At 44.8% G+C, this 14482-nt stretch overlaps 1 protein-coding gene across 1 annotated transcript; it reads right to left on the bottom strand.

Annotated features, from left to right (window-relative positions):
* Positions 1 to 301: 301 nt before the first annotated feature.
* Positions 302 to 13896, bottom strand: EIF1AX (eukaryotic translation initiation factor 1A X-linked). Its single transcript, XM_004587942.3, has 7 exons — positions 13545 to 13896; positions 9527 to 9610; positions 7195 to 7298; positions 5813 to 5863; positions 4512 to 4593; positions 2252 to 2343; positions 302 to 750 (listed from the first exon to the last, which is right to left on the bottom strand). The coding sequence occupies exons 1-7, from the start codon at positions 13558 to 13560 to the stop codon at positions 745 to 747; spliced, it is 435 nt and encodes a 144-aa protein (XP_004587999.1). The 5' UTR covers positions 13561 to 13896; the 3' UTR covers positions 302 to 744.
* Between the last annotated feature and the right edge of the window lie 586 nt (positions 13897 to 14482).

Genomic DNA, 14482 nt, shown 5'->3' with positions numbered 1-14482 from the left:
AATATTTGACATAATGCGTATAATCAATTTTTACTTGATTGGGAAGTTTCCTGCATCAGTTTTCCAATGGTAAATGTGTGCCACCTAGTGTTCAATCTCTGTAACTACTAATCTTACAAACTCACAATTATTAAAACTTGTTTTTGTTTCAAACTACATTTTAGAAATGCTTCTCATAGATAAATTCAGGGCAAAATAAGATCATGAAAAGAATGTGTATTATACCAAAATTAGTATAAAAATAGCAATATGCTACTTAAATACAAAAAACAGACTTTTCTTTTAACTTTACATGCAAATATGTACCCTTTACATTTTATTAAAATGTCTAGAGAACACCTAGGTAACTAGAGTATACAGAAAAACTGTACAGTCTAGTCCAAACCAGGATTTACGCAGAGTCCGTAATGAGAACAACACAAATGGCTTATCCAAAACATCTATTTACGCAAAGGAAGTGGCTAAAGCAGGGAAGGTAGTGATGCAACTTCTTTCACAGATGTGGTCTTCTACCCATAATTCCCATTACATCCAAACAGCAAGGTGCGCTTAATATCCCACTTAAGATTATTGAGCATTACCCAGTTTTCAAAGCAACAAACACCTTAGAAATAATAAATCAGTCTGTCTTAACAAATTGCAATCATGCTAATGAAATTTGAATCTTCTCTTGAGGGTCGTGGCCAAATTCCAAACTGTGGGACAATCTTCAGCAAAGCTGGAATGTAAAATGTTGAGTTCCATTTAGATCTGAAAGGGAGAAAAACATCAGATTAAAGGAAAAGTTCTTACATTCCATCAGTGCACTGCATATGAGGGAGGATTTCACCACCTTAGGCCACCAGGGAAACAAACCTAGTCTGATGAAGAAATTTCATGCATCAGGCATTTCTCAATTCTAGTCTGTTAACAAATCTTTACGCTCTCATTGGTAATGTTCTATTGCGCAGCATATTTTGGATGAAGCTTAGTGTCTCCCTTGGTGATGGCAGTCCACACAGGCGAGTAGGATGTCTAACAGGACCAAATGTGTGGCCAGTGTAATGGTGCAGAGAGAGAAGCCATGGACTACAACACTGGACTCCCACAAGTGCCAGTTTGTGTCCTAGCTGCTCTACTTCCAATCCCAGCTCCCTGCTAATGGCCTGGGAAAAACCAAAGATGCCCTAAGTGCTTGGACCTCTGAAGTCCAAATGGGAGAGGCAGACGAAGCTCCTGGCGTCAGCCTGGCTCAGTCCTGGCCACCGCAGCCATCTGAAGCTCTCTCCCTCTCTGGAACTGAATTTCAAATAAGTAAATATTTTAAAAATGAGAAAAAAAAACTACAGGGCAAATCTGACCTTATTATCTTCCTAAATCAACTTGTTACAGCAGTGTAACTACACAATTACACTGTGCAATCTCAATGTTATCACACATGGTTCCTGAATCCAACTCCCCAACACCAGGCTTTATAAAAAAAACTCTGGTGATCTTATTGCACAGTCTTGGTCAGCAAAAACTACTACTCTAGCTATTGTAAAGTATTAGTAAAAGTAAAGTATTACAAAGCATTAGTGGAATATAATATACAAGGTGTCTTGTGAATGACATCTTCAGTAGAGGGTTGAGAAGATGGACCCAACTTCTGATATTACCCTAATTATTTAAGTCAATTTATGCTGCTAGAAGACCAAGTTTGAATATTATTCAAATATAATAAAAACAGCAACACAATGCACATACATGTCTGTGGGCACTATTGCTTTATTATTAGGAAAAATACTTGCCTCAAAATAAATACACTAACTAGAAATCAAGAGTCTGCCAAAACGGCAGACCCATTGAACAATGCTTTCACAAAGCATGTGTCATAATTCCAATGCTTCATAAGTTGAAACAAGATTTTTCTTTGACCATTAATTGTGAAGGTCTGTCCCTTTGATACGATCCGGTATTTCTCAATTGCCTACCAAATTTCTTAAGATCTAGCTCTTCGGATATTTACACTTCTAGGGCTTGGCATTCATATTGCAAAACAACAATTCATATTTTTCTGGAGAAATCATGAAGAGGATTATAAGAATCCTGAAAGTCAGAGTTTGACTACTTCTCTTTTAAATAACTGGATATTTCCAGCCTTTGGTAAGACTCAGAACATAACAGGAAGGATGATACATTATTAGAAGTAAAGGAATCCACTATGGGAAAGAGCTGGTTTCTCTGTGGATTTCTGTTCACGGAAATCCAAACGTGAGGTGCATCTACTTACATCATCAATATCTTCATCATCATCTCCAATGTCATCAAACTGGATTTCATCATCATCTCCGGGACCAAATGTATCAGTTTCGTTGATTTTCGCTAAAACGATAAGCACACACGCTCAATATAATCAAGACATCATTAAACAAGCAACTTAGTTTAAGTGGATCCCACATCCAATGTTGCATCACAAAAGGCAACCCATCCAAGTCAGCCTCCTAACAAAAGGGAAGTAATGCTCATTTTAAGAAAAGTTCTCGGGCCCGGTGCAGTGGCCTAGCGCCTAAAGTCCTCGCCTTGAATGCGCCCAGGGATCTCATATGGGTGCCAGTTCTAATCCCGGCAGCTCCGCTTCCCATCCAGCTCCCTGCTTGTGGCCTGGGAAAGCAGTCAATGATGGCCCAAAGCTTTGGGCCCTGCATCCAAAGGGAGACTTGTAGGAAGCTCCTGGCTCCTGGCTTTGGATTGGCTCAGCTCCAGCTGCTGCAGTCACCTGGGGAGTGAACCATTGGACGAAGATCTTCCTCTCTGTCTTTCCTCCTCTCTGTATATCTGACTTTGTAATAAAAATAAATCTTAAAAAAAAAAAAAGCTCTCCTGCAGCAGGCATTCTGATACAGCACATGAAGCTGCTACTAGCGGCTCCAGCGCCACAAATAGGTTGTCAGTGCATGTCGTGGCTGCTCCACTTTCAAGTCAGCTCCCTGCTGACAGCAAAGGGTACCCCGGTGTGTATGAGGTGAGGACTTCAGCCACTAGGCTATCACATCAGGTCCACAAAGGCATTTTTAGTAAGACAGTTTACCATCACACTAATTCTGAAGCTTTTATAATCTTGAAAACGCTGGCATCATGGGACTAAGAAAAAAGCAAGTAAGCACACGCTAGTCTTACTCCCATGATGCTAGTGTTTTCAAGATTAGAAACAGCAAGAAAGTAACTGTTGGGCCCAGTGTGAGGGCTCAGTGGTTAAATCCTCTCCCTGCACACACCAGCATACCATACAGGCGCTCGTTCTAATCCCGGAAGCTCTGCTTATGCTCTAGCTCCCTGCTTGTGGCCTGGAGAAACAGTTAAAGACAGTCCAAAGCCTTGGGACCCTGCACCTGCGTGGAAAAGACCTGGAAGAAGCTCCTGGCTTCGGATTGGCTCAGCTCTGGCTGTTGTGGCCATTAGGGGAGCTGAACTCCTGTGGCCATTTGAGGAGTCAATCTGCAGATGGCAGATCTCTTTCTGTTACTCTGCCTTTCAAATAAAGGAATTATTTTTTTTTTAAAAGTAAACGATACTAGCTCGGCATCTGCAGGGAGAAAACAGACTATAGGTTCTAGCGGCTGAGCTTGCTGAACTGCACAGCTGGGTGCCCGGGCCCCAACACTGCCTCTGATCCCAATTCCAGCTTCTGGCCAGTGACGACCTGCGCTGAGCTCCAGGCTGCCGGCTTCAGCTGGACCTAACCTTAGCAGCTGTAGGCCTCAGAGTGTGAGCCAGAAGATGGGATGTAGTCTGTCTCTTGTTTTGCTTTTCATTTAAAATAAGTAAATATTTAAAAGAAAATTTGGGAGACGGAGTTTGGATATGATGGACTCAACACCATAAAAACAAAGAATAATGTGTAACTATTTTCCTTTTTTTAACATAAAAAACACCCACGATCTATAGAATTTCAAAACAAGTAGCAGAGAAACATTTTCTTTTTTTAAAAGATTTATTTTTTATTTCTATTGGAAAGTCAGATATACCAAAAGGAGGAGAGAGAGAGAGGAAGATCCTCCATCCACTGATTCACTCACTCCCCAAGTGGCCACGGCAGCCGGAGCCACACAGATTCAAAGTCAGAGCAAAGTCAGGGTTCCCGATGCAGGTACAGGGTCCCAAGGTGTTAGGCCGTCCTCAACTGCTTTCCCAGGCCACAAGCAGGTAACTGGAAGGGAAGTGGGGCTGCTGGGATTAGAACTGGTGCCCATATGGGATCCCAGTGCATAAAAGGCAAGGACTTTAGTTGCTAGGCTACCGTGCCAGGCTCAAACATTATTTTCTTGACTGACACTAAGCCAAACTCCCAGGCTTTTAACTCTGTAACAGAAGAATCTCTATTACAAACAGAATTCCAGTATTTTCTTTCTTATAGCATCTAACATTATAAAATATACGCAGGCCGACTTGAAACGGATCCTGTTAAGTACAAAAACAAATGCAAAAATGCACAACATTCCAGCCATATTCGTTCACCTAAACAGATGACATTAGTGTAACCCAGACATTACCGTGCTCTGGCAGCTCGCCATACGCTTTCAGACTTCTGGCTTCATCTGCATTGTACTTTAAAATTACATCAGCCTTGTTGTCCTTAAATGGAGACAAGTAACGTATAGGATTGATCATGATAAAAATATTATCAGCCACATAATTGATTGAATTAAAAATAGAATCTCTCTGCTCTATTACAAAGCCTCCTCCATATTTCAAATCTTAGTTACTTCATAACCTCTGAAAAAACCTCACTTACATGCATACATACTCACATACATGATTAGACGGATGGACAATAAGCTAAAGATATTTACAGATCTGACTTCAGTCAGAACTGTGTACATATAATCTTTTAATTATTATCCTTTGATTACAAGTCTTTTGAAACATTAAAGTTTCCTGCGACCATAATTTTCAGGGTGATCAAACACTGCAATTTAAAAATCTAAGTCTACTAGAACGACCTCAGGAAACAGACCTTGCTTCTTAGGGTGTATCAAACTCCTGAAGCCTGATTCCATGTAAAGTCAAGTTCAGGAGTCCTTTCCCTGGCTGGCATGGTACAAGCAGAGCAGCTCAGTCCTTTCAGAATTTTGCTGTCTCTACCCGTCAATTATTCTCACATCATTAAGCAAAAGAAGATAACAAGCATTAAAATTGTGTAAATTCAAAACAGGCATCTTCAACCATGGTGTCAGTATTTTGTATCAATTTGTGGCTGGCACCCCTCACCCAGCGTTTTTTTTTTTTTTTTTTTTTTTGACAATCAGAACCGTCTCCAGACACTGGCAATGTCCTGGAGCACATAATCACCCATGGTTGATAATCAGCGACTTAACACAAAGCTCCCAGTGTTGGTTTTTATTTTATTTTGGAACATACATTCTAAAGATCAAAATAGAATCAGGACCATAAAAAAGACAAGCACATGGTGATAAATTTTTGCAGGTGAAAATCAAATTAATTTCAGACTCAATGAGTCAGGGTAGAAATAATGAAGGCCAGCTACCACTTCCCCTTTAAGCGCTCATCCCCACTGCCCACACACTCCCGGCGCTGCCCGCACATGCCATTACTCACGCACCTGCCCTACTGCCTCCACCAGCCGGCTGTGGGGCCAGGGGCAATGGAAGCCTGACTCACTCAGCTGCATTTCCTCGAAGAGTTCTTAGATTTTGATTCAGATTCATAAGTTAAAAGCAGAAAACACTCATTCCAAAAAGGAGGGAACTTCTGGGATCACAATCTACTATCTCACTCAAAGGCTCTTAAGAAGTGGCTTCAATAAACAATGAAAATTATAAATGATATTTACCTGATAGTCTCGGAGGCCAACCAATATAATGTCTGAGGTATTTATCCAAACCTATAAAAGAAGAGTCACTGCATAAGCATCCCATCTGGGCACCAGTTCTAGTCCTGGGTGCTCTGCCCTAATGCACCTGGGCAAGCAGCAGGCAGGATCCAAGTGCTTGGGTGCCCCTGCACTCACATGAGAGCCCTGGAGGAGTGCCTGTCTTCACCACAGCCCGGCACTGGCCTTTGTGGCGATCTGGGGGACTGAACTAGCAACTGGAACATTTCTCTCTCCGTAAATGCCTTTCAAACAAACAAATAAATATTTTAAAAATAAAAATCAAGATTCCAGAGTGGGTCCAGCACTGCAGCAGAGGGGTTAGGTCAAGGCCTGCAGTGCTGGCATCCCATAATGGCATTGATCCAAGCCCTAACTGCTCCATTTCCCATCCAGCTTTCTGCCCATTTGCCTGGGAAATCAGAAGATAGGCCAAATTTCTGGGTCCTTTCACCCTCTTGGGAAAGACACACGAAGCTCCAGGCTCCTGGCTCCAGCCAGGCCCAGCACTGGTTGTTACAGTCAACTCGGGAGTGAACCAGCAGATGGAAGACCCCACCTTCCTCTTCCTGTCTTCCCTTACCTTTCTGTTAATTCTGCCCTTCAAATAAAAATAAAAATCTTAAAATTGCAGAGTAACAATGATTGGTTTACAAGTTCTCTGCGGCTGTGAGCTATCAAGTGGTAACTGTCTAGTTCATGAAAACAAAACGGTGAGTGGTTTTCTCCTTCCCTTTCTTCGTATCCCTGGGCCCAGAGCTTCCAAAACCTCTTCAGTTCAGAAACAGAAGAATTAGTACCTCAAGCTTAAACATCTATTTAAACCAACATGCTTAGTAAATCTGCTAAAACACTGTGATGGCTAATTAAGCATCACGTCACAAGGCAATCCACTCATGATCACATTTGGAAAATGTAACAGTAATTCAACATTTACCTAACAGAATTATCTTCATAGCTTTTAACAGCTAACCCCCCAGCCTCCATAACAGATGGAAACAAGAGTCACATCCTGTGAATCTACCAGCTGTTAAGTTTCCTTGATGCTCGAACAGTTTCCTATTTTATTAAAAGCTGGGCAGGCCAACTGTTTCATAGCAGTCCCATTATTTCGGATTTACCATTTACTCAACATCTGGATCCAGGTTAAAGCTTTTATATGAGGTTGCCAACACGGATGATGCAGAAAAGCTGCACTAAAGGTCTTGATTAATATTACAGGTAAATCAAACATACATGAATCAGCAACTTACAAAAAGCAAGGTTCTTAACACATAAGATTTGCAGAAGCATTTTCACTTTAGCCAACTGTATATTAAAAAAGAACAAACCTCCAGACCTACCTTTTTTCTCAATTTCCCTCTGATGTGACACAACCTCTTTACACCATCAAAACACATTGCTTCTAATCTTCCATTCCCCAACATTTTGATTACTTGAGCATACTCTGAGGGGAAGAGCAGAAAGGAGGGTATGACATACTGTTCACTTTTGACAAAAGCAACTGAAGAACCCACACAGAGTGGCGAGAAAGACAGATACACTGAATGGGAATAAATATGCACAGCAGTAATTGGATGGGGGAGTTATAAACACCGAGCTAATGTCAGAACCATAAGCAAGGTTCTAATGAGATTACACATGTTGAGTAAGTAGACTGGTAGTTGTTTTCATGACTGCTCTATTTTTAGAAATCAAAGGTGGCCTGTTCTGAAATGTACAAAGCATCAGTCTTTCACAGGCAAAGCCTGGCCAGCGCTGGGTGTTTGGCACAGTGGTTAAGACTGCTTGGAACACCAGCATCCCACATTGGAGCGTCTGCTGCTTCCAAGGCCAGGTTCCTGCTAAGGGGGGGCAGCAGGTGAGAGCTGCCGCCTGCTGCCTGCATGGTACACTGGATTGGACAGGCTGGGCTGTTCTAAGCATTTGGCAGTCACCTTGGCACAAAAAGATCCAAAGATCCCTCTGTGTCTCCCTCCCTGCCTTTCAAATGAAACAAAAAGAAACAATTTAAAAACCCTGCCCAACCTGAATCTCCTCAGAAATCTTTGAAGGACATCTTACAGAGTTTTGGTACAGTTGTCAAATAAAAGAAATTCAAAAGTTAACATCTTGTTAAGATAATTCTAGAATTCTCAGAAAGCCAGTAAGATGTATACAAGTAAAACATTACACTCTCTGTTTTTCACCCATGCGGGTGCAGGGTCCTACTGGCTTCCCAAGCCAACAAGCAGGGAACTGGATGGGAAGTGGAGCAGCTGGGAACCGAACCAGCACCCATACGGGATGTTGGTGCTTAAAGCTGGAGGACTAGCCTGCTGAGCCACCGCTCTGGCCCCGAAACACTAAACTTTCTGCCAAAGTGCTTCTAAAAGCATACCCAGGAAAGCATGGTGCTGAAACTGGCTCAAGTTACTCAGAACACAGTGAGCCCAGAACCTTCAAGGTGGAACCTCTCTTCCCAAAAGGGGAAAATATGAACAAGCACTGTCTGCTGAAGACAAACGCTGAGGCAAGGATGAAGGCCTGGAGAATTGTTTAACTTTCGGAAGCTTATCTGCACAGAATAAATAAATCTACTGAAAATTCTATAAAAGGAGTGGGCATTTGCCCTGATGGTAAAGACCTTATTGTGCCCTATCAGAGCAGCTGGCTATGGCCTGGGCTCAGCCTTCCAGCTCCACCCTCCTGCCAATGCAGCCCCAGGGAGGCAGTGGTGACTGCTGAGGGATCTGGGCTGCTGCCAGCAACCACTGTGCACCTAGCTCCAGCCCCAGGCCTTACAAAAGAAAATCATAAATTGTAACAAGATATCTGCAAGAAATTCCCAACACTAAAAGTATGAAGCACAGATTTCCAGGCTGAACTTTGTCTAAACCACTCTCCCCAGTGCAGACTGAGTAGATCGGGAAATGACTACTGAAAGAAAGGCTATGTAGAAGTTTGGGTAGGAAAAAACAAACAGAGAAGAGCAAAAGGGACAAGAGATTTACTACTAGGATTACAAACAGAATCCCTTATACAATAAATTCACAGAGCACAAGTCCATGCTGAAAGCAAAAGTTACTGCTTAAAAACATCTTAAAAGGATTGGTACAGTGGCACTGCTTGTTAAGCTGCCAACTGCAATGCTGTAATACAACCCACAGTTCAAGTCTCTGCTGCTCGATTTCCAATCTTACTCCCTGCTAATGCATCTGGAAAAGCAGCAGATAATGGCCCAAGTATTGAGCTACCACGTGCTAGACTCACATGGCATTCCAGGCTCCTGGCTTCAGCCTGGCCCAGCCCTACCTCTTGCAGACATTCCAGAAATAAACGAAGAGACTGAAACTCAAATTCTGCCTTTCAAACAGCTAAATATTTAAAAATCAATGAGCTAAAAAAAAGAGTAAATCTTGGGGTCAGTGTTGCGGCACAGCACATTAAGTCATCACCAGTGATGTGGGCATCCCATTCGGCCATGTCCAATGGTTGCAGTCTTGGCCTCTCCACTTCTAATCCAGCTCCTTGCCAAGGCACCTGGGCATGCAAGACAATCCAAGTGCTTAGGCCCCTGCTGCCCATGTGGGAGACCCATACACAGCTCCTGGATCTGCCCTGGCTGCTGGGGCCACTTGAGGAGTTAGCTAGCAGACAGAAGGTTCTTGATAAACTGGCCGCTCAAACACTTACCTTGTCCATCCTCTTTGAACACCAGTTCTCTTTTTTCAGATTCATTTTCATTCTTACCTCTGCGTCTGTTTTTACCTCCTTTACCTACAAGTTGGAGAGAGAAGGGAAGATATTAATTATTTACAGAACAGTGTGAAAAGTGGCTAAATTAAGGCTTATAAAAATCAAATTTAAAATTCACCTAATTTAGTTATCCACAGTGAGCTTACAACTACCAACCACATTAAACATAATTATACTATCCTTCTATCCTCCTTTGAATTTCTTTTGGGATGTTACTGACAGCAAACAGCAGGTAACACATACAGTTACACAGAAAAATATTCCACTTCAGCACCCAACCTTTCCAAAAAAGTACAATCCCATACATATTTGTCAAAACTGAAATCTTAGGTGCTTTTAAGATTTTATTTGGAGCCAGAGCGATAGCTTAATGTGCCAGGATCCCACAAGGATGCTGGTTCGTGTCCTGGCTGCTCCACTTCCCATCCAGCTCCCTGCTTGTGGCCTGGGAAAGCAGTGGAGGATGGTTCAAAGCCTTGGGACCCTGCACCCACATGGAAGACCCAGAAGAAGCTCCTGGCTCCAGGCTTCAGATGGGCTCAGATCCAGCCACTGTGGCCACTTGAGGAGAAAACCAGCAGATGGAAGATCTGTCTCTCCTTTCCATAAATCTGCTCTGCCTTTCCAATACTAAGGGAAAAAAATCTTTTTAAGGAATTTATTTGAAAGACAGTTAGTGGGGTACATGGAGACAGAGATCATCCTTCTACTGATTCACTCTACAAATGGTCACAACAGCCAAGGATGACTCATGCCAATGCCAGGGACCAGAGGCTTCACCAGGCTTCCCATGTGGGTGCAGGGACCCAAGGACTTGGGCCATCTTTCACTGGCAAGGAGGTGCATAGATGCAGAGTGGCTGGGATTCAGCCCACTGGCCCAATATGCCAGCTCCCTTTAGGGGCCTGCACAAAATTAAGTGAGCAGTGACTGCACAGAACTGTGGTTTGCAACCTTTTGGTAGCAGGACAGTGCAAGCACTGTAATCTCTATTCAAAACTTGACTTGTCCATCACAGGATCAGTTAACAGCAATCATCTATTCCTGCCAATTGGGTTCACTGATGCTCCCAAGATACTCACCTAAGATTCACTCCTAATCCTTTTTGTTTCTTGCCCTCAACATTATTCTGTTCAAATTCCAGAGTCTAAACCACACTGGTAGCCATTTTCAAAAGGTGGGAGCAAAGCTCTAAGGGATTCATGTCAAGAGCTTCAAAGCAGAAAAAGTGAACAACTAAACAAACTATGGTGGTTAAGACATCTGTTGAGTCTGTTAGGATGTTCTTGTCCTATGAGGGAGGCCATGGGTTCCATTCCAGGCTCTGGGTCTTGATCCAAGCCTGAGGTACCCAGCCTTCTGCCAGCCCTGTCCAAGCCTCCAATTTGAGTTCCCAGGGAGTGAACCAGCTGACATGAGGCGCCAAGCACAGGAAGTGCTCGGGCAGTTCGTGGCTTCTGCTTTCCAGCTTAGCCTCTGCTGCGGAAGGCTTAGGGAGAGAAGCAGCTTCTGAAACACCTTGTCTCCCTCTTTCCAAACAGAAACAAAAATATTACAAAAGACAGACCACTAGTGTCTTATTGCAAGCCTTTATTCAACATCAGAAGTTCAGACCAGAGGCCAGGATCATGCATAACTTCACTGATTATATACCTGAATTTTAAGAAGTCTTACAATGAACCAAGAATAGCCCAAAGGTTTGGTTATTTAAAAATTATATGTCATTAAGTTCTTCAAAATAAGAAACACTATCCCAAGAGCTCTGTGAGACCCTTTTTTTCTTTTTCAATTTGAGGACAGGTTTCTACGATCTTGTAGAGGAAATAAGTTCACAGAATCAGCTCAAAGTACAACTCCTCCAACACATAGTTCATGGGAATGCTTCCATCTGTACGACCATCACATTACATTTACAGGGCATCTTGCATTCCAACTAAGAAAAAAAAAATAGAAAAAGTAAATTTATTCCTATATCAGCAAGTTTCAATTCATAAAATTCAGAGTCCCTGCAAAGTAGCCTTCCTGTTAAAGAAAAAAAAAGGCAATTAAGAAGCCTACTGGGTTTTACCTGTGCCTGAACGAGGAAACCCTGAGCCCAGCAAGGGTGCTCTTTCTTGGGAGAGTCAAAGCAGGGGCACAAAGGGGGCATGACCACAACTGGTACTACTTTTTCCTTCTTTAAATATTTCTTGATTTGAATGGCAGACTCACAGAAAGCAAGGGAGAGACAAGAGCTCTCTCTTGCAGCTGCTGGTTCACTCCCTGAGTGGCAGTGTGGGAGCCAGCAGGAAGTCAGCATCCTAGGGTTGCACCTGGGTCTCTCCCAGGGCTGGCAGGGGCATGAGCGAGGAGCTGGACAGGAAGCAGAATAGGCCAAACTGCTAATTGCACAGGATGTTGGCCTTGCACGCGGTGGCTTACCCACTGCGCCACAATTTCCAATTCCCAACTACAGAGTAATGGATTCCTAGGTACTCATTCTATTATCTATATTTTTTTGTATTCCTGATCATTTCCAAATGTTCTCATGATAAACATTACCGCAACGTGATCAGGAAACTATGTATCTTAGTACAGAAGCCCTGTTCCCTTGGAACAAAGGGGACCCTGTTATTTACCTAAGGGTGGAATGAACAAGACAAATGACTTGGTCCAACAAATATTTACTGAGCATCTTCTTAGTGTCAAGTCCCAGCCATTCAATGTGATTAAGACAGATACTATTCGTGCCCTTTAGAACTTAAATTGGAAATCTCATCACTGAAATCTGGGGAGGGGGAGAGAATAAGCTATCCCTGGATGTCATAAAAAAAAAATCGGCATTGCACAGATTAGAAGTGAACTCCAAGGCTTTCCAAATACCATGTGCATCATTGTGTCTTTACTAGCAGTGTGATCTGTGAAACACAGTGTCACCTGTGTACTTACTGCACAGGACTTCCAGGACCCCGAGGGGCAGTGAGCTGCAACAGCTACAAAGAAACACAGAAGCCCTAGTCGGGGGCCGAGGTCCGTAGGGCGGATGATCAAAGAAGATATCGCCTCACTCACTCCTCTCCCACAGAACACAGTGTTCTTTCTTTCTCCTACTTTCACTAGCTCAAGTTGCCTCGAGAAAAGATAGTGATGTTTTAGAAAATGATAAAAAACAATCTGCATCTACACAAAGAAATTTCTTCAGGAGTGCCTCGCTCTCTCTTCCATTACGCCTTCCAGTTGGGAAACCACAAACCAACATCCCCGAGTCCGAGCATTACTACACGTTCCACTTCAGAATGGAAGGGAACTAAAAGGGCTTTGTTCCTACAACACATGCATGATCTGAAGCAATAGTGGAGCACTTGGCAGAATACGGAGCAAGTTCTTTCTCGAATGAGGGAGGTGTGAGGGAATAAAGTTAAACCCTGGGAAGCAATGGAGGGGAATCAAGCGCCACAGCTGAAACGTTAAAACACACACACACACTAGCTTTCGCCCCATGGTTTCCGAGGGACGCGGAGTGGCCTCAATAATACCGAACAAGTGCCTACAAAGAAGCCGGCCAAGCACCTGACGGTCCCAAAAAGCAAGCATTCCTCCTTTAAAGTTCAGCACTGCTTCTGGGGCTGAGTTCTCAGGCCCGGCAGTAACACGAGGACCCAGCTGGAAAGCCGGGGCCGCTTCGGGGGACGTCTCCCTCCGGTCGCTCTCATGCCTACTGAGTCTGGCGCGAAAGCGAAGCAACAGCCCACGTTCTCCCACAGGAGGCTCTACAAAAATGGCGTCGGCTCCACCCCAATGTGACCACACTGGGAGACATCAGTAACTTCCTTACTGCTCTCCCAAGCCGCGAGTCGCAGGCAGGGCATCCAGCTCAGAGAGGGGAGATCCGGGCGGGAAGGTCACTGCGGCCCGGGCGACGCGGACAGCGAGGGCAGGGAGCGGGAGCCCGGTGCCCGGGTGCGGACCGCATTACCTTTATTCTTCGGCATGGTGGTGACGGTGACCTCGCGCCGTTTCTAACTGCTGTGCTGGTGTTGGTGGTCGTGGCGGTGACGGCGGCGCCGGCTTGTCCGAGGCTGCGCTCAAGGGTTGACGGGCGGGAGCGTGCGGGACGACCTAGCGCCGGGGGCCGAGCGGCGTGCGCGGGAGCCTCGCGGTGGACTTCTCCCAAGATGCGCCGGCGCCCACGCTCGGCAGCGGCAAATGGCGTCGCGGCTGCCGGCGTAGCTTTGGCCCGCCTCTCGCTGCCGCAGCGCAGGCGTGGCCGGCTGGCCTTTATTGTTAAGGCCGCGGCGACGCGTTCTGGGAGTCTTCGCAGGCGGCCGGGGAGAACGTGGGTGGGGTGGGGGAGGGCAAGGGTGGGGGAGGGCGGGGAAGGGTGGGGGAGGGCGGGGCGGGGCGGAGGCCCTCACACCCCCCCACCCTCCCGGAGGAAATGGGCGGGAGGTGGCGTCACAGTCCCGGGCGACTTGATGGCGCACGCTGCTGCTGCCAGCCGCCGGGCTCCTGTCACAAATCCGCGACTCCCGCTTTGACAAGTTGCTGACTCATTGAACCCCAAAGTTAGCTCAGTTTTAACGTGGCTCCCAACGTGGAAATGTGACGGGAGGGCACGACCTTTTCTGGTCGCTCACCCATGACCAAGAACATTAGGGATGGCGTTTGTTAACAGCTTTAAAGTGCCGCCTTCCCTATCTCACTGCTCACCTCATGAGGCAGGAGAGCACATGGATGACTTATGATTGGCAGCACGTGGCCGAATGAGTGGCACTGAGCAGCTGCTCAGTATACTAACAGGAAAGACAAGAATTGAGACGAAAGGAGACCTAAGCCCCATGTTATCTGAATTGTGCCCCTGAATTGTGTCTCCTCCACAATTCGTCTGTGAAAATTCTAACCATTGTTGGCTGT

Source organism: Ochotona princeps, chromosome X, assembly GCF_030435755.1.
Source record: "Ochotona princeps isolate mOchPri1 chromosome X, mOchPri1.hap1, whole genome shotgun sequence".
Lineage (NCBI taxonomy): Eukaryota > Metazoa > Chordata > Mammalia > Lagomorpha > Ochotonidae > Ochotona > Ochotona princeps.
This window is presented reverse-complemented; position numbering and strand designations above follow the sequence as displayed.

Coding starts and splice junctions, on each gene's coding strand:
- EIF1AX (XM_004587942.3), bottom strand. Junction 5,864..7,194: donor GAGGGAAATTGAGAAAAAAG/GTAGGTCTGGAG, acceptor CTTCTTTTATAG/GTTTGGATAAATACCTCAGA. Junction 4,594..5,812: donor TTGGCCTCCGAGACTATCAG/GTAAATATCATT, acceptor TCTCCATTTAAG/GACAACAAGGCTGATGTAAT.